General features: G+C 37.7%; 2 protein-coding genes across 3 annotated transcripts in view; one reads left to right on the top strand and one right to left on the bottom strand.

Moving 5' to 3' along the window:
* LOC121304892 (nuclear pore complex protein Nup155-like) overlaps positions 1–19,718 on the top strand; it is a 29,306-nt gene extending 9,588 nt beyond the window's left edge. For both annotated transcript variants that reach the window (XM_041236315.1, XM_041236323.1), the window contains exons 10-36: positions 90–181; positions 296–393; positions 855–1,007; positions 1,448–1,548; positions 2,136–2,306; positions 3,767–3,877; positions 4,050–4,144; positions 4,451–4,536; positions 4,792–4,854; positions 5,174–5,321; positions 5,483–5,549; positions 6,022–6,137; positions 6,404–6,507; positions 6,829–6,962; positions 7,378–7,569; positions 8,081–8,219; positions 9,102–9,237; positions 10,717–10,870; positions 11,056–11,160; positions 12,014–12,168; positions 12,972–13,101; positions 13,427–13,540; positions 14,250–14,370; positions 14,637–14,747; positions 15,853–15,989; positions 16,686–16,792; positions 18,423–19,718. In XM_041236315.1, coding sequence (XP_041092249.1) covers positions 90–181; positions 296–393; positions 855–1,007; positions 1,448–1,548; positions 2,136–2,306; positions 3,767–3,877; positions 4,050–4,144; positions 4,451–4,536; positions 4,792–4,854; positions 5,174–5,321; positions 5,483–5,549; positions 6,022–6,137; positions 6,404–6,507; positions 6,829–6,962; positions 7,378–7,569; positions 8,081–8,219; positions 9,102–9,237; positions 10,717–10,870; positions 11,056–11,160; positions 12,014–12,168; positions 12,972–13,101; positions 13,427–13,540; positions 14,250–14,370; positions 14,637–14,747; positions 15,853–15,989; positions 16,686–16,792; positions 18,423–18,561 — 3,279 coding nt within the window. In that variant the 3' untranslated portion in view covers positions 18,562–19,718. The remainder of the gene's footprint in view (positions 1–89; positions 182–295; positions 394–854; positions 1,008–1,447; positions 1,549–2,135; positions 2,307–3,766; positions 3,878–4,049; positions 4,145–4,450; positions 4,537–4,791; positions 4,855–5,173; positions 5,322–5,482; positions 5,550–6,021; positions 6,138–6,403; positions 6,508–6,828; positions 6,963–7,377; positions 7,570–8,080; positions 8,220–9,101; positions 9,238–10,716; positions 10,871–11,055; positions 11,161–12,013; positions 12,169–12,971; positions 13,102–13,426; positions 13,541–14,249; positions 14,371–14,636; positions 14,748–15,852; positions 15,990–16,685; positions 16,793–18,422) is intronic.
* Positions 19,719–21,692: 1,974 nt separating this feature from the next.
* Positions 21,693–22,847, bottom strand: LOC121327282 (rhodopsin, long-wavelength). Its single transcript, XM_041271227.1, has one exon. It carries the CDS (start codon positions 22,845–22,847, stop codon positions 21,693–21,695), a length of 1,155 nt encoding a protein of 384 aa, XP_041127161.1.
* Positions 22,848–26,389: the final 3,542 nt, after the last annotated feature.

Raw genomic sequence — 26,389 nt, 5'->3', positions numbered from 1 at the left:
ACCAGCACAATAATGCTTTATAAACATGACTTTAATGAAGGTGGCCATGGCTTGTGATGTGATGGGAAATGTGCTTGTGTATTCTCTAGGTTTATGACCTTGGCTTGGATGGACAGGGAATGAGCAGGGTGGCAGCTATGTCTCAGAACTCCATAGTATCTGCAGCTGGAAACATTGCAAGGTTAATAGACAGACTGTTCAAAATCCTGCTTAGGGAGTAGTTAACTGAACTTCACTGAACAGCTACAACTATCGTGGTACCTTAATCCTGTGTTAATGTGTTTTGTTTTTTCAGGACGATAGACCGCTCTGTCTTCAAGCCAATCATTCATATTGCAGTGATTGAGCAATCCGAATCTATAGATTGTCAGCTCCTGGCTATTACACATGCAGGTAGGAAATGCTGTATATTACATTGCATTTTTTTAAGCAGAGTACTCTAGTCATGTTTGAAGATGGATACTGGTGACCTAACTGCTTGTGTACTTGGACAAATTCCTGTGCTCTGAATGAGGAACCTTTCACTGGCATTAACGTTCACACAAAAAAATAAATAAGAAAAAGAGGTGCCTAGTTATTAAAAATATAATAACTTTATAGTGCTCCTCACCATTCAAACTGGGGTTTTAGCAGATGAGGTACACTAGTTATTTTATTTTTTATTTTTATTAAGGTCTTGAAAATGTAACTTTTTATATCCTAAAGGCTAACAAATTATGTTTTCCACCACCAGAATACTCTAAGAATATTTTCACTCTGGCTGATTTTCATAGTTTTTAAAAATGGTCAATGTTTGTGTTTATTTACTGGCATATATGCATTTATTGACACACTATTTTCTAAAATCTTTCTAGGAGTTCGTTTGTACTTTAGCACAACCCCATTCAAGCAGCCCATGGCCCGCCCATGCATGTTAGTGCTGGTTCACATGCGTCTACCTCCAGGATTCTCCGCCTCTGCAACTTTGCAGAAACCATCCAAGGTCCATAAAGCATTGTATAGCAAAGGTAGGTTCTGCTGATTTGCTGGTAGAGTGGAATAAACCTGGTTGCATTTTCCAGCAGTATGATAACAGAATGTGCACAATGATAAAAGTTGTTTGTCTTTTGTTTTTAAAGAAAAAAGTGTAATTACATTTTGGTACTTGAACTAGATATCTCTTCCCATATAATTATTTAACATGAGATAACAGGAGTTGCAGTTATTTCATTGGTAGTTTGTTTAAAAATGTTTAAAAATGTGAAATATACCATATCAAAGATATAAATACACCATGTTTAATATACAAAAATAATATTACATGGGGGCAACAAAAGCTGCTTTTTTTTAACCTCGATTATCAAAGAAAGCAAAAGTGATTCCTGAGTTTTCCATTTTCCAGCACCTATAACTGAGTTATGTGGTTGTCATTTGAAAGCCATAAACTGATTTCCTGTTCTTTTTTTAGGAGTTTTACTGATGGCAGCCTCAGAAACTGAAGACAGTGATATCCTGTGGTGCATCAACCACGACTCCTTCCCGTTTCAGAAACCCCTGATCGAAGCACAGGTAGAAGCAAACAAAGTTTTCAGTAGTAGCAATTTTTCTTAAATTAATTTCCTGTGTTACAAGCAGTGGGACTATGTGTGAGTCCTCAGACATATGTCCTCTGTCACACTTAACAAATGCAATCTAAGTGGGGATGTGTTACCGACTACTTTCATGAATGGAAAAAACACCAATTAAACATCTAAAGAATACCAAACAAATTAATACTTCATTCAAGCCCATAAATAAAAGCCTTACTTGTTTATTTCTGGTTTGGTAACTTTATTGGGCGTGTTTCTCCTTTCTGAAAAACATGTGCAAATGCAGTAATTAGCTTTGACAAATTACCCCTCAGTTATGGTAAAAAATAAATAAGTGGCTTCACCTGAGTGAAAATAAAGTCTTGATTGTTACGCTTTTGAGAGTTAAGTATTTTTTAAAGCCTTGCTTATTTAGAGGTACCGTGTCCTTTTTAAATCTTTTTGTATCATAAATATGCTCTCTCATGGTTACATTAAAAGTATCATGAAAGTATATTTTGATGCACCATGTGGACTGTGGATGGTTTATATATTAAAAGTGTGTCTTATTTTTATTCCATTTTTAAGATGACATCAAATGTGGATGGACACTCTTGGGCTCTGTCTGCCATCGAAGACTCAAAGACTGAAAAGATTGTGACTCCTCTCAATAAAGATCTGATTCCAATAACAGATTCTCCCATTGTGGTACAACAGCATATCCTGCCACCCAAAAAGTTTGTCCTACTCTCTGCAAAGGTATTTTATTTTTTTAGGTGTTTAAGATCTTGGGTGATAATGGTAAATTATTATATTTAATTTTCTTTTTTACTGTAGCCTGCTTAGTATGCAATTAGCAGAAAACAGAACACGCACTTTACAGAAATATGTTTTTTTAATTTATATAGAAAATTTGATAGTGTACTTATTGCAGTTTTTTTTATTTGCTTTTTTGTAGTCTTTTTCTTCTGTTTTTGACATCCAGATTTGTGTTTCTTTTTATTTGGAAGTTCCAGAGGTTCAGCAGGTTTAACCCTTTTCAGTCCATTTAATCAGCGCTTGTCAGATGCATCAGGTCTAATTTATTTTCACACGTGCTGTTTATTTTACATGCACTGTTTAAAATATTTTTTTCAAGAGTAAAACAGGTTTAAAAGGCATTGAATCACAAAAGGACACTCAGTACTGTATCTCCAGCCAAGCCCCACCCCTTGTTCGCTGTATTTTTCACATACCTCTTTATAGAGTTGCATACTGATGAATCCTCTCCTGATCACTTGTTTTATCACTAAACTCCTCAACAATGCGATCCAAGTCCTTATTTTATTACTATAACATCTCAAAAAGCTATGCAAATGTCTGTGATATTCTTTGAGCACTGGATGCAGAAGCAGCTGTCTCCTTTGTTTATGTCCGTGTTATCTCTGGAGTGCATGGGCCTATGAGATGCACCCTTTTTGACTCCTATCGGTGTCAATCAGCCATTGAAAGGTTTTCTTGACTTTTTCCGGAGAAAAAACGACTAGAGAACTGCGCTTTACGTCTTTTTGATAATGTTGGACAGGAAAGGGAAAATTGTAATGTCAGACCTGGTCCTACGTAGGACCACAAAGGGTTACCATTTGATGGTTTAAAATCCTATAAATATAATAGTCGTTATGATATTGAGGCTCGATAAAACGCTTGTCAAATGAAAGTCTTGATTGTTGGAAAGTAAGTGTGCCAATTGTAGGATGTCTTTAATTGGCACATTTGTATAATTGTATGTCGAGATCGGCAAATAGCGGGGAGTTCTGAAAAGTTTGGCTGCACTGCATGCATACAGTTTTGTTTAGTTTAGTTTTAGAAACTAAAAGTTTCTAGTCCGAAAGGCTGCTTAAGTAGGATACCTGGCACAGAAATAGTACATTTACTCATGTTTGCAATTTTATTTCTGTATTTGTATGGGACCCCCTGCTGGCATCAGGGCCCCGGGTGGTTGCCTGGTGCTGACGCCAGCCCTGGAAATGCTAAATGGTCCTGACCGAGGTTTTAAAGAAGAGCAGAGCTGATACAGTGTCATGCATAAACTCTCTTAATAGTACAGTTCAATACAATTCTGGCCTGGCTTATTTATTCAGTTCTGCAATCACTTAAACCAGGGGAGGACATCCCTTTATCTCAGTGGATCTGTCCTGCCAATAATAATAATATTAAATGCTTTTGTTTCTTGCTTGCAGGGAAGTCACATTTTCCACAAGCTCCGCCCTGTAGACCAGCTCAGACAGCTTCTGGTCAGCAATGCTGGGGGAGAGGGAGAGGAGATTGAGAGGTTTTTTAAACTGCACAGGGTATGCTTCTTTTTATGTTGGGTTTATACATCAAGAGTATCACTCACTAGAGGTACTGGCTTAGGCTAGCATTAAAAAAATAAATAAATAGTCTGCTCTCAGTTTAATGTAGTTTAGTTAATTTGATGGTCTGCTGTGTTTAAATATTTTCTGTGACTTCCTCTCTCCCCAGGAAGAGCAGGCGTGTGCTACCTGTCTGGTCCTCTCCTGTTCCACAGCAGCCTATGATAGAGAAGTGGCAGTCTGGGCCACTCGGGCCTTCTTCAGGTGGGATTCATGTTTACCTACAAATGTATAGGAAACTGCATTCACTTCTAAGATGATAACCTAAAATAGAGAAGTTGCTAGTAGTTAGAAGCCATGGTTATGAGTCTCTGTGTGTTTCACCCTAGAATGAGTGCAAGTTAAATGTTAAGGGGGTGCAAATGTGAGCTACAGGCTGCCACCTTTTTCAGTAACCAGTACAACATTAAAGCAACTTATTTTTTTTAATAGAAATGTCACATCACTAGTGTTTCTAGATGCAATATCTTGAATTACATTGTTTAATCGGCTCATTTTGTTTTAACCTAGGTATGGTGGGGAAGCACAGATGCGCTTTCCGTCAGCACTGTCTGCTCCGAGTAATGTGGGACCCATCTTCAGCTCCCCTGTTCCTGGTGAGTTAATCAAGGGAAAATGAGGCTAAAAGTTCTGAGAAGTAAATGCCACTTGTTGCATGGGAGAAACAGTTTGCTTATTTTTAAAGTGTTTGTTTTTTCTTACAAAGTATTGAGATTTTGTTTTAACAGGCTTTTATGCAGTTTTATTTAAAATGTAATTTGTAATTTGCATGGATTGTCTTTCTGTTGCATGCAAAAACTTGTTCATGTGTATAAACTCATTATGTTTTTCTTGTCATGCTTGTGTTTTAGGCTCCCCGCTACCTGTTGGTAGGCCACTCCCCAATCCAAGCTTCTTGGCTACACCAGCTCCAGGTACTAATATATATATATATATATATATATATATATATATATATATATATATATATATATATATATATATATATTCCTTGTCATGTCATTCTGTGTGAGTATCATCCATTTTTTTAAATTGCCAGTCTGAAAGTTTAAAAGCTGTGTATCTTACTAAATGTGCATCTGCAGAGTATACTTCAGTAGGTGAACTAGCTAGTTGGAATGCAGTTAGATAATCTGTAACTATAACCTTATTTTTCCTCACCTTCACTAGTTCTAGGAGCCTATCTGTTTTGCTATGCTTTCAGTTAAGTCTGTTTCTCTGTTTGTTTCTCAGGAATGCAGCCCCAGAGTGTGTCTACCCCATTCATCCTGGCATCGCCTGCGGTCCAAGCTGGGGGGCCCCTCGCAGCCATGGCTGGTCCTGAGGTAGTGTTCTCAGGGAAGCACAATGGCATCTGCATTTACTTCACCAGAATCTTGGGGTAAGAAGAGCAGGCCTACTGCCCAGACCCACTAAAAACTTAAACCTTTAAATGTGTCAACTGACGTACAGATTTTAATATGATAGACCCAATTTTTATTATTTAATGTTGTTTTTGATAGCAGAGAAGAATCTTTTTTTTTTTTCTTCTTGTTTTTCCAGTAACATCTGGGATGGAAGCATTGGAATAGAAAAAACCTTCAACACAGGAAACCAGGTGGTCACCTCTGTAAGTAATCACTTTTACATCTTGCCTCTGTATTTGACATAAGATAAAAAAAAAAAAAACAGACATGAGAACGTGCTTGAGCTGTTCCATTGTGGATATGCATGTTATTAGTGCTGCACAGACCTATTGCTTGGATTACGTTCACCACAGAAATCTGCTGCTGACATTCAAGTGGGGGTAGTTTGTGTTGATTGCTTTAAAAATGAAAAACTAAATAAGCAGCTGCTTGGATTGCTGTTATCCACAAAGTCAATGAGAGGCAGCAGTCATCACAAATCCAAGCAGGCGTTTCTTCACTTCAATTGGTAAATTAGCCCAGTGAACACCAATGACTCTCACCTGATTGTCGGCACCTGATTTATGTGGAGAACTCAGTCTGAATAATTGAGTAATCGGTTTGTGCAGCTCTAAATGTTACAGTGTGATAATTAGTTTTTGTGTATTTGTCTGACTCCAGTAATTGTAATTGCAGATTGAGAGCAGTGTATCATCCAAGATCCTGGAATCAGTGCTCCACGAGCTGAATGGGTTAAAAGAATTCTTGGACAAAAACTCTCAATTTACTCCTGGATCCCTGGGTAGTACAAGGTAGGCAGCGAACAGTGTTTGAAGTAAAAATAAATAGTGGACTTTCCCAAACATTGCCTGTATTTTGTCTGATAAAACCATAGCTGCAAATGATTGTTATAACAATGTCTGTTTGATGGCTTGTTCATTGTTAGTATGTCATGTATTTTCTGTCAGAGAAATGAAGTTAGTATTACTGTGACTGAAAGATACGGTCCGGCGACAAAATGGGATGAAATACCTCTCTAGTGGCATCAGCTTCAGTAAGCAATGAGTGTTTTTTGTAGTTTCAGTAGCCCTGCCAACCTGCAGCAGAGACTGTTGGGCTTCATAAGGCCAGATGGGGGGAGCTCGCAGCAAGTACGGCAGGATCTGCAGAGGAAATACCACAGTAAGTAAATCAGCTTTTTTTTCCAAAGCAGCCAGGACACTTAATATAAGGCCAGGTTTATTATCCAGATAAAACTGAATATCTGTGTAAAGACTAAGCTGGTCCTACAGTAAGAAGCTATATGCAATCTACCAAAGGACAATGACTGCTCAACTGAGAAACCGGTTTGCTGTTTGAGTATATTCCGTACTCTTGCTGAATCGCATCATTTTTATTTATTTATTTATTTTGTGGCATTATGAAAGTTGCAGCATCTAAAACTGCAACATTGCCATGTGAGTTTGTCTGCTGATGGTGAACGGTGTTTTCTTGTGTTTTCAGCTGAGGCTCAAGCCTATGAGAAGATTTCCCTGCAGGGCATCCAGCAGCTGGTTCATCGAACGTGCCAGACGCTGGCTCTGTGGAAGCTCCTCTGTGACCATCAGTTCAGCGTTATAATAGCAGATCTTCAGAAGGTGAGCTTTTATAGTCACTCTGTATTACATCTTATATTCAGATCACATTAGTTATGTGCATAGAGAAAACAAGGCAGAAAAACTGAAGATGTCTTTGACCCATGCTTTGAGAAATAGGGTAAATCATCCATAACTTAAACATGTGGACAAACATTTCTACTTATTTTCTGCACAAACAATACAGTAAGTCAGGAGTTAAAGCTTTTAACTTTTTGGTAATAGATTTGTTGATGTCCTCACACCAAAGTGCAAAAGGAACCACTTTTTCTAGAATACAACTGTAAATATTGCAAAACAACTTTTTTTTTTTTTTAAGATTTAAAAATTGTGTCAAGATGTGTGTTATTACAATAGGTTCACAAAAAAATTAAGTTGCGCCAGTGTTCTGTATAAACTAACATTTTGTTTAAAATAGGAGTTTCAGGAGCAAATTAAACTGATCAGCTTCAAGGACGTTGTGATCCATGGGAAGGAGCTGATGGGAGCTCTCATCACATCTCTCATTAACCGCTACATCGGCGACAACGCCTCTGTGGACGCCATCAGCTTTCACCTTCGAGAAATCTGCCCTCTCCTTTACAGCAGCGACGATTCTGTGTGCTCCAAAGTGAGTGCTCAAAGATGGTGTTACAGACTGTACACCTGCCAGTGGTTATCTTTACCTGGGCACAAGTAGAAGATAAAGAGCAATATTGTCATGCTGTTGCACTTGTATACCTGGCAATTGCATTTCTTTCTGTAGATCCCAACACTCCCAGCAATCACCTTATTTATAAATAACTTACAGCTAAAATGTAGAGCTCTAATAATCTTCATTTGATCTTGTTTTGCCATTTCAGGAAAGAACAACTGTTATATAACAAAACTTTAATGAGGTTGAGGCGCATGGATTAAATGAGCCATGTTTTCTTCATTATGCATCAGTCACTAGAGAGAGTAGCTACACAGTGCTTTTCTGTATTATGTAAATATGACAAGATATTATTAACTTTTTATACACACCATTAGAAACTTAGGTCACGCAGTAAGTCATTGGCTGAGCTGGCATTTTAAAGCTCTTGCATACACATACAGATTTCTATAACTGTAATCTGATGTTTTCTTCCCCCACCTCCCAGGCAAATGAGCTTCTCCAGAGCACTCGGCTGGTACAGAATAAAACTGAGAAGGAGAGAATGTTGAGAGAGTCCTTGCGCCAGTACCAGCAGATCAGCCACCAGACTGACCTCCCCCACGTCTGCACACAGTACCGGCAAGGTGGGGTGCGAAGGAACAGTCTCCAGCAGAGGTTGTGGGGGCCACTGTTATCACATGCTAAGAGCAGAGAATGTAGCTCCAAAGAAGGGGCACTGTGGCAAAGTGTCTGCTGATTGTGAACAGGTGCAGAGGTGATGCAGTGCAGGAATAATCACAGATTTTTTTAATCCAGGTCTGGTGACCAAATAATAAACCCCGGCAATACACAACGATGTCTAATGCACGGAGGAGACAAATACGGTAACAGTCCAAACAATAAACACAAATTATCCGCCCCACAGTAAATACTGGACATGGTCACCAGTCCTGCGTGCTCGTGGTGGATGATAAACAGGTTATTTTGTGACTGTAGTGCAGTGCTGATCCGGCTTTGTGCTGGCCCAAGACGACAGCTCCGGATATGTGTTAGCTGTCTGGTGGTTTACAAACGCAGACAGTTACTAACAGATATAACAAACAAAACACTCATGGATATTCTTTTTATCTCCTTTATTTTAAGAAGTGGTTACTGTGGCTCTCACAGTCCTTCAAGGTCAAGTTCAAATAACCAAGCTAAGGAAAAGATTTACGATTCTCTGTCCCCTTTATGCTATCATGCATGACCCCTTGGTAAACGATTGCAGCTGTCTTTATTTTAGTTTCATGGTTGATTATGTACAACTTATCATTATTCAGGTATAAAACGATATGTACAATGAATCACACGTGCAGAAGGATAAAATAAGAAAATGAGCTTGTAACTGAAATACCAGCTCACCATCCCTCTGCTAATTCTGACATGTTTGCACAAATCCAGTCCCCTCCACTGCTGTCCTTCCCACTGTTGTTCTAAGGTACAGTATTAACCCAGCTGCTGTCCTCTTTGTGGTGCTCCCTCCGCAGTGCGCTTCTATGAGGGGGTAGTGGAGCTGTGCTTGACTGCTGCTGATAAGAAGGATCCCCAGAGGCTGGGACCCCACTTTTATAAGAACGGAGAGCCTGAAGAGGACACTGTAGGGCAACAAGCTTTCCAGGACAGGTACGTGGAGGAGCTACACGGCAGAGCATGGGTTAAGTGCAGGATGCTCTGAGCGGCTGGAGGACAAGAAATAAATGTGTTCATTTAGGATGGGAGTCTGTGTTGGGGTACACCCCTCCCATGTGCATATTTTGTATTTGTGTTATATTATTATTATTATTATTATTATTATTATTATTATTATTATTATTATTATTATTATTATTTAAGTGAAGGGTATTGAGCATTAGTGTTTTACGTTGTCAGGGAAGGGTTAATTGCCTTCCCTGCCAAATCACTTCACATAGAATGTGCCTGAGCCGGATTTTGAATGATTAATTAATAGGCAATCGAGCTCAGGCACAACTGCATAAGAAGCAGGAACCTCTCAGTCTGGGTTGGGTGTTCAGGGAGTAAGAATGAGAGAGAGAGACGTGAGTGAAAAGGAATATAAACAACTCTAATACTACTCTTGCTGGATTTGAATCCACACGATACTTGTTTGTTCAAAGTGTTTTGTGTTTACTTCATTTATTTTATAATAATGCAAGTGTAAGTGATATTTCCCTATAAAACACTATTCTTAATTCTATGATTACAGGCTATTCCTGATGACAGTACTATACTGTAATCCCTATTGGGACAACAGATTGCGCTGATATTTCTGATTACAGGCGCGATCTGACATAAATGGAATAAAAAAAAAAATTCTGTTAGTTTCAAAGTGCTTTGAAAGTTCAAGTAGACAGTTTTCAAATAGAAAGTTTATTTGTTAAAAAAAAAAAAAAAAAAAAAAAAAAATGTCCTCTCGATTTTACCGTTGTGTCAGAGGCTTACAGCCTCCAGAGCATTTTTGGGCACAATTGCATTTTTAACAATTCAAAATTCAGTGTGAAATTTTTTAAATCTGATGTTAGCCAAAAGAAAAAGCCAGGATACTAACTGACAGCGCCTAATTATTATTTAAAAAAAAAAAAAAAAAAAAAAAAAAAAAAGTTTATTTTTAGTAAAGAGAAGATTTGTTTAATTTTATCTGTTTGTGTGTTTCTTTTTCCTTTTTTATGCTGATATGCAAAACAAAGTACAAGCTACTGTACATAATCAGATAGTAAAAAGCCACCTCTGAGTTCCGTGGCATCTCAAGAGGACTCATCCTTTGTGATGTCACGGAACTCCTTGGTGGCTTTTTACTGTCTAGTTATGTACAGTAGCTTGTACTTTATTCTCTATATAAAAGTGCTTCAACTCACATTACTGAACCTGTCTGATTCATTCTGGTCTGACGTCGCCCTCAAGCATATCCATGACAGGATTGGATTTGATCCTGGGTTTACCACTGGTTTCAATGACCAAGGTGTCAAACCAAAATGCCATTATTTCCACTTGAGCCAGATGAAATACTACTTCTTTTTATTAGTTTGTTTGTTTTTCATTTCAGAAAAATCTAAATGTTAACATAAGAAGACCTGTTGAGATTTTGGTGTATTTGTTTATTTGCAGGTTGAACTGCTATAAGTGTATAACTGATACCATTCAGGAGCTGGTTAACCAAAGCAAAGCCGCCCCCCAGTCTCCGAGTGTGCCCAAGCAACCCGGACCTCCTGTGATGTCATCAGATCCCAACATGCTCAGCAACGAAGACGCGACCGCACATGTAAGGCAGGATAAAAAATATAAATCTACATCAACAGATATAACTAAAGCTAAGCCAACCATTTCATATCAGTCATTGAGACTAGCTTATTGTACTATAAAATATATATTGGGAGAGGGGCAGCAAGTTAAGCACTGCCTTGAGTCTGTGATGTGACCATTCAACTACCTTTTTCCTTCATGCAGTTTGAGCAGATGTTAGGACTGGCCCAGCGCTCTAATGATGAGCTTTTCCACATTGCTCTTTACAACTGGCTAATTCAAGCAGACCTCACTGACAAACTTCTGGAGGTAAGGGAGAGAAGACACATCTTTGGCAGTATTTTTTTGTGTGTGTTTATAGCAGCAAATCTTTTGTTATTGTTTCAGGAAATATATTTAACATCGGATTGTTTATTACTGCTGTGCAGCATCTGTTCCACCATATTTAAAAAAAGGTTTCTAATTAAGTATCTCAGTAATAAACCCATTCACAAATTTCTTCAAAGTTCTTTTTTTTTTTTTTATTCATCCAGACAGGCTTAAAAACATTCACATGTTGTGAGCAGGGCCCATTATATTTAAATTTGATACAATGCTGTGGTCTGTCATCTCTGTCCCGGTCAAAATCCATTTTGGGTATCTTGTAAAAATGAATATTTGACTGCCATGTTGTTTGACTTGCTATTTCAGTGACAGAAACCAGTGTCTTCAAATCTTGGAACAAATTTCCTTGGTTATGTTAAAAAAAGGAAAAATACCTCGGGAAGGTGGGGCTGAGAGAATGTGGCAGTGACCTTGAATTTGACTGTTGACCTAGTACTGTGTGAATATGCTTTTTCTATTTCCAGTTGGGGAAAAAAAAAACAAAAAAAACATGCACTTTGAAATATTGCTGTTCACAGCTGTATTATATTACACTCTTGATTATGAAAAGAGTAAAAATGTTTCTTTTTTGTAGGGATGTTTACTGTATATTAAAGCAAATTTGACACTTCACTGTATAATTATTTGTATCGCCCATTAAAAAGTCCAGTTAGTAAGTATTATCCCATTGCAATGCAGTTCACTCAAACAATCTTTACAAATGATAAACCAGAATTAAAGATCCCACAGCTAAACTTCTAAACGCTGTTTTTAATGTCTTGTTGTGTCTCTCGTGAAGGTGAACTCGCCATATTTAGAAGACCATTTGATGCGCATGATAAAACAGGACCAGAATAAGGTGTGTTACATGGATCTGCTGTGGCGATACTACGAGAAGAACAAGAGCTTCAACAAAGCAGCACATGTACTGGCCAGGCTTGCAGACATGCACAGGTGATCACCAAACACTTAAAAATACACACACAATAATAAGTACACCAATAAGGCTCACAGAATTGTTTTTTGTTTCCATTGCTGCTGCATTAGCTTGAACTTGTTTTCCTAGTTGGTGTTCCTTGGAAACACTTTTATCACTTATATTCACAGTAGAAATTTAAAAGTAACAAATAATTAATCATTCAGACTTCTGAGTGTACCGTTTCAAATGAATGAACTTTGAATGACGATAGATTATTATTTCTCCCATTAGTCCAAAATGAAAATAAATCACAATAGGTTTAGTAAGTCCCGTCACAAGTACTATTAACACGTACATTATACAACATGTATTTATTAAGCTTTTATACCTCTTATCATAGTTTATATAAATGCTTTTCCCGGGGAATATCAGTTTCAGCTACTTACTTAGTAGTTGATATCTGTCTTTGTTTCATCTCTTCAACAGTCGATTGTGAACTGGAGATAATTAGGGTTATGGACCAAAAACCTTTGTTTCAATCAAAATAAACATTAAGTGGAATAATATTGTGTTTAGTCATCTCATAAACCAGTATTTGTGAGGTTTACTTCTCAATACAAACCAGGCCTTCCTTTGAAATCCCTGTCCGAAGGCTTTTCTTCTAACCTTTTGATGGGTCTTAACCAGCAGTCATAAAATCTAGAATTAGCGCATGTTGCAGGCCTGCCTGTCCTTGCATAGTGCCATGAAAAATAATTCAACAGAAGAAAATATGCTGCCTTGAGTGCTAATAATAGAGACCCTTACCTTTCTGTCCCGGCCCCCTTCTTCCTAACAGCACAGAGATTACTCTACAGCAGCGGCTAGAGTACATCTCTCGAGCCATCCTGAGTGCCAAGAGTTCCACCTCTGCGACTTCTCAAGCTGCCGATGGAGAGTTCCTGCATGAGTTGGAGGAGAAGATGGAGGTATGGGCCTGATTCACTCAACAATGACTTAAAAATGCTTTGTACCCTTGTTAAGCAAGTTTTTTGGTTTAAGTAGTGAAAAATCTGTACAACAAGTTCTGGAATGATGGGTTTAGTAGATTGGTTACTGACACAAGTCAAACACTTACAGAGCTTTGCAGGTCTGCAGTGTTAATATATACCAGACTTCCTGTTTTAAGGTAGAGTGTTTTTTTTAAATAACATGAGAACAATATGATAGTGACTAGTCACTGTACATACAATTCAGTATCCCCATAAGCAGAAATATTCATGTTAAATTCCTTCAATTGTGTCTTGTTTTTAGGTGGCTCGGATACAGCTTCAGATCCAAGAGACATTGAGCAGACAGTACTCCCAGCATCCCTCAGTGCAGGGTGCGCTGTCTCAGCTGGATTCAGAATTAATGGACATCACAAAGGTAGCACGCATCAGTCGTTCTCTTTAATAGTATGCTGGGTTTTTTTTTGTTTTGTTGTTTTTTTTTGGGGGGGGAGGGGTTTACAAATAGGGACTTGGCAAATGTCACCTGTTGGGATGTTTAGTCTGTTGGTTTTAACAGTTTTGTCTGTTAGGTAAAGATTATTTGTTGAACTTAAACCTTGGTATTTGTGGTATTAAATCTGTTTATTGTACATCAGCACTACATGTTTTCTTTTTTTAAAAATGTATTCGTTGCCAATGATTTTACCCCATTTTTCATCCCAATTTTGGAATCACTAATTATTTTATTCATCCCGGTTCACCGCTGCAACCCCCTGGCAACTTAGGAAGCGGAGGCTGACACAGATCTGAATGGCTGCACTCCAGACTCACAGGCACCCTGTCAGCCACGGGAGTCGCTGGTGCGCGGTGAACCGTGGATTGCCCTGCGACCTAAGCCCTTCTTAACCAGGTGACGCTCGGCCAATTGTCCGGCGCCCCCTTTGAGCTCCTGGTCACTGTTGACAATGACATAGCCTGGATTCTAACCTGCGAGCTCCAGACTATAGGGCGCATCCTGCACTCCACATGGAGCGCCTTTATTGGATGCGCCACTCAGGAGCCCCTAGCACTACATGTTTTTAGAATTGTGTTAAATGGGTGTGCGCCTAACTAATTTATTTTTTTGTCCATTACCCCCTTTGTAGTTATATGGAGAGTTTGCAGACCTTTTCAGGCTGTCAGAATGCAAACTGGCCATCATTCACTGTGCAGGGCATTCAGACCCTATCCTGGTCCATACCCTCTGGAATGAAATAATTGAAAAGGGTTAGTAGCAAGTGTTTAATAATATAGTAATATGTGATTACTGTCTTTTCTAGGTAATGGACAAAATGCACCACTGAGTATTTTATAAATTTGTATACCGGTACATTATATATAGATTTGCACAGTCAAATAATTGCATTTACAGTACATCCCAATCGATTTTATTTAAAGACTTAATTCCTCTAGTTTCCAGTTACCTCTGCTATAGTACATTTTGAGCCTTTCATTTTCTACCTGTGATTGATTTATTTTGTTGTGTTTATTAGAACTGAGTGACAGTGTGGCGATGGGCGCCGCAGACCGAATGCAAGCTCTTAGCCTGAAGCTGGTGTTTCTTGGCAAAATCTACTCAGGCACTCCAAGATACTTCCCTCTGGGTAAGTCCCCTGGACCATATATGTCAAACTTCTGTATATTTGTTGTTTCCTTAAAATGAATACATACCATCAGTACATTCTCGGTATTCTTTTTATGGTTATTCATACCAATTAATGTCCATATAGTCCTCTCCGATGTCTTCTATTACTGCCAGTGACGATACCACAATAACTTGCAGTCAAGAAATCACTCGGATTCTGTGCCAGTACTAATGGCTCTAATCTACAGCATAGTGAGGAGCGTATCTTGCACAAGAAAAGGAATACTTTGTAGTTATTATTTTAGGAACCTGCAGTGTATGGGTAGTAGATTGTGTACATTGCCAAAATCCATTACAAGAAAGTGAAGCAAATCCTTTTGATGCCTTTGTTTGTGCAAGTGCCAGATGGTATTGTTGTGTACTTCTGCAGCTTAACTAATTGGCATTTCCTATTCCTGTGCTGAACCTGGCAACAGACAGGCCACAACCTGACAACTGCTTCATTTGATTAGCCCTAGATTTTTCCAGGGAGCTTCTTGTATATATTAATGATTGAACTCTGTAATTTTCATCAAGCAACCGAGGAATAATTTACTGGTGCCAGTGATGAATAACTGAATTAATGATTTGTTGACAGGCAACCTTTGAAGACTTCCCAGGGAGAGGTCCATTACAGTTAACATGATTGTGGTGTTGTTAGCATAGAGGTTTCTAGCTGATTGAAACCAAGGATCAAACCTCCAGGGATAGGCGTTTATTACTTTTTGTTGCTGTGCTTTATGTTCTCTACCAAATAACTAATTCGATACTTTCTGCATATGAAACATACAAATGGGGCCAGATTTATAAAGCTGTTTTCTCCAAACTGCATTTTGCGCCATATTTTTTTAGATAACAGTGAAACTGTTAGTGTAGCACCATTAGTAACAAACAGCTTGTACAGTTCATTTAAAGAATCGACTGTCCCTACAGTAAGTTGTTGGTTTACAACTAAACAACGAACTGAAGTCCTTGTTCAGTGAGGCATACCAATTCAGAGTAAATGTTTTTTTGGTGGATGATGTTTTTATTTTTTATTTTTTTTAATTAACAGTGTTGTTTCTTTTATTTATTGTTTTGTCCAGAATTTCTGGTGAAGACCCTGGAACTGCAGGCTTGCCAGTTGGGCTGGGATGTGGGGTTTGTAACGTACACCATGCAGGAAATTGGAGTGCAGCTGCCAAGGCTGCTGGAGGTGTATGACCATCTTTTCAAAATTCGGGTAAGGGGGGTACAGCCTTGTATTGGGTACATATTTTTACCTATGAACTCCAAGCACGGATAGTAGTCCCTAAAACATGCAAATCGCTTCATACGTATTAATTATTAATGGTGATTTATAGTGTGTGAAAGGCTAAAAATTCTAAAGTCTACTGGTTTAACGAAAAAACGATATGTAGATGTAGTAAAAGCTAACTATTGGTATGCAGTTAGGGTAGTATATGAATTCTGCTTTCAAGAAGTTTAAAAAATGTCATAGTTCTTTTAAAATATGTAAAACAGCACAAATTCATGCATTGGTAGAATAAGACTCCCTTGAATAGCAGTTTGAACTGTTATATTATACTGTGAGTGTAAATACATAAGGCTTGCCTCTAATCAGAACCATGTATCCAAATGTATGCTGAATTTAATTTGTTTCTTTTGATATATTTAAACATTCGAGTAATCAATTTTTAGAAGATATTAGAATCTATTAGATCATATAATCTATATCTTATATATATATATAATAGATATATATCTATATAATAATATATATATATATATATATATATATATATATAATGTTTTTTTGTTTTGTTTTAAACTAGCAAGTTTTAATGGATTAATGCCCTTGTCTAGTTAGATCTGTTGTCTGTAGTTGGATTTCACTGTACGCTGTTAAATCTTTGTTATGTTTTGTTACATTTAAAAGGACCCTTGCTGGCAGCGACTGAAGAAGGCCTTGCATCTGTTGGACTGCATTTACATCCTTCTGTCTGGATATGTGCAAGATCCCAACAAGGTCCCTGCTTCTGACAGGTGCCAGGTTTTTCTAGATCAACATAGCTAGATTAGGGTTATGGTATTTTTTTTGTTGTTATTATTTTCTCTCACGATGCAGGTCTCACAGTTTTAAAAGATGCACTGTTAAAGCAAACATTTGTTTTCATTTTTAAAAAGGCACTGTGCTAGGTTAAAGAAAGCCCTCGTTTGCATTGCTTACTTTCAGCTAGTCTTTTAATCTTGCACTTTGGAGATTGAAATTGTCCACAACCCCTTCGTCACCTTCGGCCAGCTGCAGGCTTTGGTGCTAGTGACATGCCTTTATCCTGAAGGTGCAGTTGAGCTGAAATAACCTAGGAAGTGTAACACGCAAACTGAGATTACTTAAGTATAGTACGAGATGCATTTAAAAAAAAAAAAAAAGAAAAAATACATGTTTTGATGACACATGGTACGAAGAGGTCTACTTTTAAGTGACTTTAACCCTTTTGCGGTCCTATGTCGGACCCTGTCCGACATCATCAAAAGACGTAAAGCACAGGTCTCTGGTCGTTTTTTCGCCAGAAAAAAGCTGAGAAAACCTTTCAATGGCCGAGTGAGACCGCTAGGAGCCAAGTGAAGCCGATAAAAAAGGGCATATCTGATAGCCCCATGCACCACAGAGATAACACGGACATAAACAAAGGAGGTAGCTGCTTCTGCATCCAGCGCTCAAAGAATATCATGGACATTTGCAGAGCTTTTTGAGATGTTATAGTAATAAAATAATGACTTGGATCGCATTATTGAGGAGTTCGGTGATTAAAACGAGTGATCAGGAGAGGATTTATCAGTATGCACATCTATAAAGAGGTATTTGAAAAATACAGAGAACAAGGGGTGGGGCTTGGCTGGAGATACAGTACTGAGTGTCCTTTTGCGATTCAGTGCTTTTTAAAACTGTTTTACTCTTGGGGGGTGGGGGGTGGGTATTTTAAACAGCGCGTGTGAAAATAAATTCGACCTGACTCACCTGACAAGCGCTGAATAAATAGACCGCAAAGGGTTAATACTCAACGGAGTTGCACATTGTCATGTCACTACTCCTTTCTGCAGCAAAGCTGTTCTTGATACTTTATTCATCTCATGAAACTTGTCTTGGCAGTTGCTTCAAAATAGTTCCTATTTTATCTCATTTATTTGATGATTACGATTGCCTCACTTTTAATAGCCCCAGCAATGCTCTATTATAAAGGGATATCTTGTGTTACCATCGTTTCCCTAACATTAGACATCGTGCTTAATAGATGTGTGAATTAACATTCAGAGAAGGCAGATAATGGTGTCATTATACAAAAAGAGATACTGAAGTTAAAAAAATACTGTATTACAATTCACAGAGCTTAACATTATAGTTATCTATATAATATAGATTATATATATATATATATATATATATATATATATATATATATATATATATATACTGTATGTGTGTGTGTGTGTATATATATATATATATACACACACACACACATATACTTAATAAAATGACAGCGGGGTATTTATATGTGCTTTTACACCCCATTCCTTGTTGGCTTGAAGAAACAGTGCACCAATGTAAAACTAATTGTTTTTAATTGGTACCCTTTATTAAAAAGATGTTTTATTCTTTTTCTACTTACAGGCGGAGATTCACAAATGTCTGCCTTGATAGCCTCTGTGCATACCTGGTGGAACTACAGTCTTTAGCCCCGAACCATACCTTACAGCAGACCATCGGAAACTTCAAATCCCTGCAGGCTAAACTACAGAAAGTTTACTGATATGTGGATGGTTGCTGCCTGGCATGTTGTAAATGCATCACTACCTCCAATCACTTGGCATGAAAAGCTGGTTCCTGACTCTTCCCACATCTGTATGGTGGAATCGGTAGTGATAAGCAAGTCCAGCTATTTGATTGGTTGGTCTGACCTCCATTTTACCAAGGATTCGCTGGAAGATTGTATTGCCTTGCCCACGTGTAGTGGATTGTCCAGTTATGGTAAAGATGGCAAGTGCAGAAGTGAAGCCTTCACTTAGTGTTGCCGTCTTTACTACGGACAAACAATGCGTTGAACAAGCACAGGGAGATGCCAAGAATTCTTAACAAAGGGGAGGCTAAATGAACCAATTTAAAAACGTGGACTCCAATGATCAAAATTGGTAGCTTGCATTAGTGTTGCCCTCTTTCAGTTTGAGAGTTTGAAGCGAGTTCCCACACAAATGTTGTTACATTTAGTTTACATAGAATAAATGACCATGCAGTCGCTGGAGTACAATTGTAAATAAACGGAACAGGTTTTGGTTATTTGACCTTGGTTAGTATAATGCACAATTGTAATTTTCATGTAAATGAAACTACAAATCTGAAGGAAAAAAATGCATGTACATTTTGACTAAAACCAAGCTGCATTTATATGTATTGTACAATGCAACAAGGTCATTTTCCATAACAGAAATGTCAAAATATGAGTTGAAATATTCTTGCCTGGAGAGATGTAGTTTTCCTGACCACCTCCAGTCACAAACTGGATCTTCTTTCATCTTATGATGTTATTGGGCATAAGCTAATAAGTAGCTTGGTTTTACACATTCAGCCAAAATATGATCATGTTTTGTTAATGTGAACATGTCTTAATCCAAATTTTGTCTTGACCTAGCTTAGATAAAAACACAAATAAAATTCCCTCCTACCCAATCCCCTAAACAAGCTTGGAGTTTCTTGGGCAAGGAAAAATGTATTCTGAAATTAATTTTAAATGATCTAATGGTAAACTAAATAACAGTTGGTGCCACGTATCTGAGTAATTTTATACTGTTAACATTGTTTTAATCCTTTCAAAAAATGAGCCATTGCACATGTTGTTGATGGACTGAGCTTAATTATTTTTTTTCCTTGAATCACTTCATTAGGTGTTGACTGAAATAAAGAATGACTGTTTAATATATAAACTGATTATGGGGGTGGGGGATGGTACCACCCCCCTCCCCCCAATCATTAAATATCAAATGTTAGTAGCAAAATAGTTCTTACAGCCAAATCTGTCCTTTTTTATAAATCTAAAATATACTGAAAAAAAGAAGAAAGTTTTCTACAAAGTTTTCCCCTATTTGTATTTTTATTATTCAATGTGTGCTTTTTCAAGATGTTATATTAGTAGAAAATAAAATAGAAGTTGCAGAGTAAGTGTTATGTATTTGAAAAGGTGGTATTTATTATACTTCCTCCTTTTATTTCTTACTGGTAACAACACTATTCCAGGTTTGAAAGATATGCAGAAGTGGTGGTCTCTGGTGGTCACAGGTAAACATTCACACTAGAACACAAAGCTAGTAATGCCTTGGTGCAGACAATGTTAAACATTCACAAATTGTAATATTCACATAGCCACCTTGTAAATGTTAGGTTTGGTGCATAATATAAATCACACACAAGTCCAATCAATGGACTAACTAGTAATACCAAAATGAAAATATGCTATAATTACATCCAAAATGTATTTACCTGTCTCTGGTGTTGCATGCGTTTATAATAGTGCAGGTATCCTCAGATGATGCTGTAATTATAAGGTAATGGCTAAGTCGTCACGGAAGAGCTTTCTGGTGCTCGGGGGTGATAAACTTAATCCTGTTATAATTGGGTAATCTTACTAATTGTGTTTTCGGAAGTGTTTGCTTACAGCATTTAAACTTCAGTTATTTAGGCCCAATTGCAGTTGCTGAAATTCTAGTAGTACCTCACTAAACCAGGCATGGCTAGAGCCAGACTGGTTGTCCAAAATAACGGGGTGTTTGGTTTAAAAAATACAAACCAAACAAAAAAAATCACACACATTTATACTGCTCAATTTATATCAAATATATAAACCGTCGCTCTGAAATAACATTAATGTGTTCTTTGTACACAATGTTATGTAAAAAATATAAATTTGCACAGCTATGGCTAAAAGTTTTGTATCGCATAGAATTTTAAGATTGAGACAATTAAAATAAATAAATAAATAAACCTATATGAGCATAATTTAGATCATTTATTTAACATCATGTAATCAAAGAAACTATAAAGTGATATCGCAAAAGTCTACAGGCAGCCATAATAGTAGTACAGTATTTCATGTTGGATTTCCAAATGTCACATTTGTTTCAGTTTTTCGTTAAGTATATTCAAAACTACAAAACAGTATGTAATTCACATAACATTATTCAGCAGTTTTCATTGGACTTGAAGCAAACCTAGTTCATTATATAGGGTAATGCAAAACTTGTGGCCATAGTTTTGGTTTGGCATTTGCAATAAAAAGCATAAAAATGAAGTGAAATTAGGATTTAAATGTTAAAAGTATGTTAATTTTCAATTTGAAATGGATCATGCCATTCACAGTGACCTAGCGTCACACTTGATTATTATTAGGGGATATATGTTGTGTCCAGCATGTCTGAATACACACTGTAGCATTGTCTGTATTATCAAATACTGTGTTATTCAATGTCCTGATCTACAGAAAATGTTCAGTAATATCATAAACATCATACACAGTTTAATATCATGTATAGTTTTATTTCAGTTCATTTCATTTCAGTTCAGTTGAGAAAACACAAGTATGTTATTAACATGCACTGCCTGCCAAAGTTACTGTTTTTATAATTACATTTCTATACAGAATGATAGATTTATTATGCAATACATTAAAACAGCTATTGATGTACTACATTTCTAAATTAAGCATAACTGCTTAAACTAAATGCTAAGGCTTACAGTAACACCTGTTTTATCAGTGTCCCTGGAAAGTGAACTGGAAAGGTGATTTTCGTATCAGAACAATATTCAATCTATTGGGTGGTTGGCCCAAGTTTTCTAAACACTACACACCATGTTATGTTGACTACACGTTGGTGCAAAACTGCATGACTATTGTCACTTCCAGCACTGACAAGACAGCTTTTTCACCCCGTATAAGAAGATGTAAGGGATGATGCAGGTGTAAGAGGCTGCAATGTAACTGGCTATCTCCACAATTAATGGAGACATATTCACGTTGCTTACTATCCGCAGTAACAGATGAATTACCCAGCAGATGAGAAACACACTTGCAACAGCCACAACACTCTTAGCTGCCCTGACCTGGGCTACTGGGGAAGGAGATGTCCGTGTGGATCTGGCAGGGACGCTGGCAGCAATAGTATGCACTTTTGAGGGGTGTAGAGAGTTTCCATTTGACTCTGAGCTAACAGTGGCAGGTGGGCTGACCCCAGGTGGTTTTTCACTGGATGTATTGCCATGTCTCTCCAGTTCTCCGTGGCTTGACAGGACATTCTCTTCAAGACGGACTGAATTTAAACCTTGATTGGTTTCTGAAGTGGGCTGCCCAGGTAGGTTAGGAATAGGCTGGTTTGTTTGTGAAGCTGCATGCTGTTCTTTACTGGCATGATTGAAACTAACAAGGCTCTTCCTGTGCATCAGGAGGGTTACCACTATCCGCAGGTTGGTGAACACCATTAAAGCAATAGGCACAGCATTTGCAAGGGTCAGGTAGAGCACTTCATAAGTTTGCTTGGAGGTATGATTTGGGAAATGATCGTCACAGCGTAACCCTGTTCCGTTTTCTTCCTTACTGTCTACCTTGGCGTAGAATAGGAGAGGAGCACTGAATATCAGAGCTAAGACCCAGGTTAACACCACAGTGCCGCTGGTTAGCAGGAGGCTGTCAAGCAGGACTGGTGCGTTACCTCGTCTCAGAGACCCTACCAGCTTCTGATACCAAAACACACTGATGAGCAGGGTGGTCAAAATGCTGCTGGTCTCAGATAGTTCCGAACAGAACAAGAAGAAAGTGCAGTAGGTCTCCCCCAGGAACCAGGACTCAGCAAAATCAGCAATGGTGTCAGGGAGGTCCACCAGGTAATTGGTTATCAAGTTGGAAATGGCCAAGTTGATAAGGAGAACTTCGGATGTCCTCACACGACTCATCTTGCTCGGCAGCAAGCGAAACGCCAACAAATTGTTTCCCACAATCCCTAGGAAACACATTATTGCTCGTATAAGGGATTCTATCAGCCCAACTTCATCCATATCAGACAAGGAGACTAAATGTATCTTATTTAGTACACCTGGAAGACCTGTAGTTGTCTTGTCATCTAAATTTGTTTTGAAGAATCTGAATCAAAACAAAGGAGCACCTGAAAGTTGTTTTCGTAATGTGATTGCATTTATAGGGGAAAAATAAGCTCTGTACTGGCTCCACCACTCAGGTGACTCCTCCAATCAGCTGAATCCTAATGTATCACTAAGCTGTACAGTAATGAGCATTGAACAATGATACGTCATACAGTCCAAAAGGTTCTTGTAGATTCATCTGGGAATATGACATCATTGGTATGGTCCAGGATTCAGCAGTTGGATAAAGAACATAATGAGATAACCTTAAACAAGGTATTATTCTTTTTTTTAATTGAGTCAGTTATGTGTGTATATTGATCCTATATTGTTAATGGATAGCACAACAATATGATATGCCACCTCAGGGTTAATGTGTTAAATTCTAGCAAGCAAGCAACCAGAATTCCATTGAATTGGAAATAACAAGGTATGTTGAAAATACTGTTTAACTGTAATGTAGGGATAAGGGCAGGTGCGTTATGAATGTATTTGGGGTACAACTTTATTTTGGGATGTGCTCAGAAACAGGAGAATTTTTAGAGACCTACTGTAACTGGGTTCATTTTAATTGGGGGAGGGGTTGTGGAATTTGACTGGTTGATAACACCAACTCCGGGGTATGGGAGTGGAACATCATCTCACTTTGCTATGAAAGCTGAATCAGTTATACTTTCTTTCCAGTGCACATCTGAACTGCTCCAGGGCTCAGCAGAGCTGACATGGTATAGTTTCCATTGTAGAGCTAAGCATGTAGGGGAGGGGTAGACATCATGCATACAGTATAGTAAACTGAGGAAAGTGAAGCATCTTGTTATTTTATATAAATTTATACCAACAGAACAAGGCCTGTAGAGTAATGTTATTACCTTCTCTTAATGCAATAAGTATGGCTGAGTCCTGTTGCCTGTCCCTGATTTCAATGAAGCAAATTTCATTTATTTAGTTAGCAAAATCTGCAAATACACAACTCTAATGTCCAACAAACAGCTGAAAACAAGAATCTAGCTGTATCTTTTATTTGCTTGAAAGTATGGTTGCTTGCCATGACCAGGTGACTGGTGAAATGAGACAGGCAAAGCATTACATTACTGCATTGGAGGTGGGGCGTGATATCACACAGGGGATATAACAGCTTACTAGGAATTGAGAAATTAGAGTCCACCAATGTGTTGAGGCAATTGCTCCCTCTCTGATACACTCAAAACCAGCAGTGACAAATTAACTTCAGAGTTTATAATTTTGTGAGCTGAAATGGTTTGTGTTTGTTAAAGGCAGTAACTTAAGGCACCTGGCAAATAACAGAGGCTTCAGACTTAAACTAAAATACCACAAAATTCAGACGATTGAATCGCTGAGCTACAGGAATATGGGGCATTAGCAGCAGCTGGAAAGATACAATTCCCTTGGACAAATAAAGGAGAACAACTTTGGAAAGTAAGGTGGATTTCTGCATTGAGGCCAGTATAAATGACCACTAAGGGTGCATGTGGGGTGTGAGTTTGTTTTGCATGAGTGCAGATAGTAATACATGGTGATTGAGAAAATCACATATCAGGAGATAATAAACAGATCAAAAATGTAATGCTATGCAAATTAAGCGGGTATAAAAAGGTATTTATAATTTGAACCTAGGTGCCGTTGTAGGCAATGTAATACACATGTATAATAAACAAAATCTCTGCCTCCCAACAAATATGCAGCTCTGGCTTTTCTGTTCCGTACCACATCATGGATCGCTATTGCTGTGTTACCTGTTTGACAATGTGGGCAATACTCCTTGTACTCCTGGCAATAAAAAGCAAACATCCATAACATTTTCTGTACAATTGGCTGAACAGGACGTGATCACATTATCCCCTATGAGGATAGTGCGTGTGAATCGTGAATGCTGCGGTTTTGAAATCGATGTAAGATTATCCCAATACTGTGCCGGCCCATAAAACAATAACAGCGAGGCTGGAAAAACTTCAAGAAAATCGTGCTGCAGCTGTTCATATAAAACTTTCAAAGACAGACTCGTAGACCCCATTCTCCAACCTTCCCATAGAGGCTTTTTTCACTTGAAATTATTCTGTAAGCTTTTGGACTGAACGGCCATTTGTGTTTAGTAGTTTTTATTTGTATGTTGGAACTACTGCACTAAAGTAAAATAACCTCTGAGACACATTTAAAACAGGTAGGGCAGGCATCTCTTTTTACAAGTTAATGTAAAATTGTGTGGATACGTGAATTTGAATACCTCACCTTATTTAGTAGTACTTGACCATATGCAATTAACTGCACAAAAAGGCAAACATTATATTAATTACTTAATATATTACTTGATTGTGTGTTAATTTGGCATTTAAAATAGGACTTGTGGCAATGTTTGGGAGGTTTAGGTACATTAGGACAGTATGTAGAGCAGAGTGGCGCTTGATTCGAGTACTCGGAAATCGTACTGCTCAAGTAGCAATAGATCTCTAAATCCCACCGCTACTATCAAAGACAGGAAACTTTTAAATCTCTGAGGCAGATTTTTTAATATTAGTCACAGTGTTCTTTAGAATTCCAAAATATTGTGGTGTTTTATCCCTGGTAATTGCCTTTTCCAGAAGAGAAAGTATTTCCAACTATCTAAAAGCGTTATAGATTCCTGTTTTGTTGGTTTTAAGTTGACTTATGAAACTCTCTATTCTAAAGTCATTATACTATCGGAAATATGTATATAGTTATATCTTCAGTAGCAACTTTAATTAATACTGTAAATATAAACATTTCAACATATACTTTGTGTTGGTGTTTTAGTATTATTATTATTATTATTATTATTATTATTATTATTATTATTATTATTATTATTATTATTACTACTACTTTGCAGTTAAGCGATGTTAAAACCTTATTTGCTTATTTAGGGTTTATTTGCTTAGAAGATACTAACCAGGGCTGTCCCTATCAGACTGTAATATAAAGAGAGTGTGTGCGTGTGTATGTAGATAGGGCTTAAATGTTTAAACGCCGACATTGCAAATTTAAAACATTCATAAAAATTTACCAAAAGCACATCTCTAACATATCTGTAAGGTATATTCTTCAATAAATTACAAGACATGTGTAGACAAAGATAGTTGAAACAAGAACACAATCATGAAAACATAAGTCGAGTATTGCCCACTACAGATACAGAAGCTAACCTGCAGTGCAGATGGCACCAACTTCATTTCGCTAATGGCCTTCAAGGTCCATTTTTGCTGCAATAAATGTTTGCGCTTTTTCTTTTAATGTACAGCACATGTATGAATAATATATTTCGCGACACGTTCATTTTGCGGATTTTTAATAAACACGAAATTAGCAAACGTTTCTTGTTTTACAGTATTTACGCTGGTGCATTCAATGTGTGCTTTCCCATTTGGTCAGTGTTGTTTTTTTTTTTTTAGATTTACCACAATAACCCCAGAAGCTCTATTTTA

Source organism: Polyodon spathula, chromosome 2, assembly GCF_017654505.1.
Source record: "Polyodon spathula isolate WHYD16114869_AA chromosome 2, ASM1765450v1, whole genome shotgun sequence".
NCBI lineage: Eukaryota > Metazoa > Chordata > Actinopteri > Acipenseriformes > Polyodontidae > Polyodon > Polyodon spathula.
The sequence above is the reverse complement of the archived record's forward strand: the minus strand, read 5'-3'. Positions and strand labels throughout refer to the sequence as shown.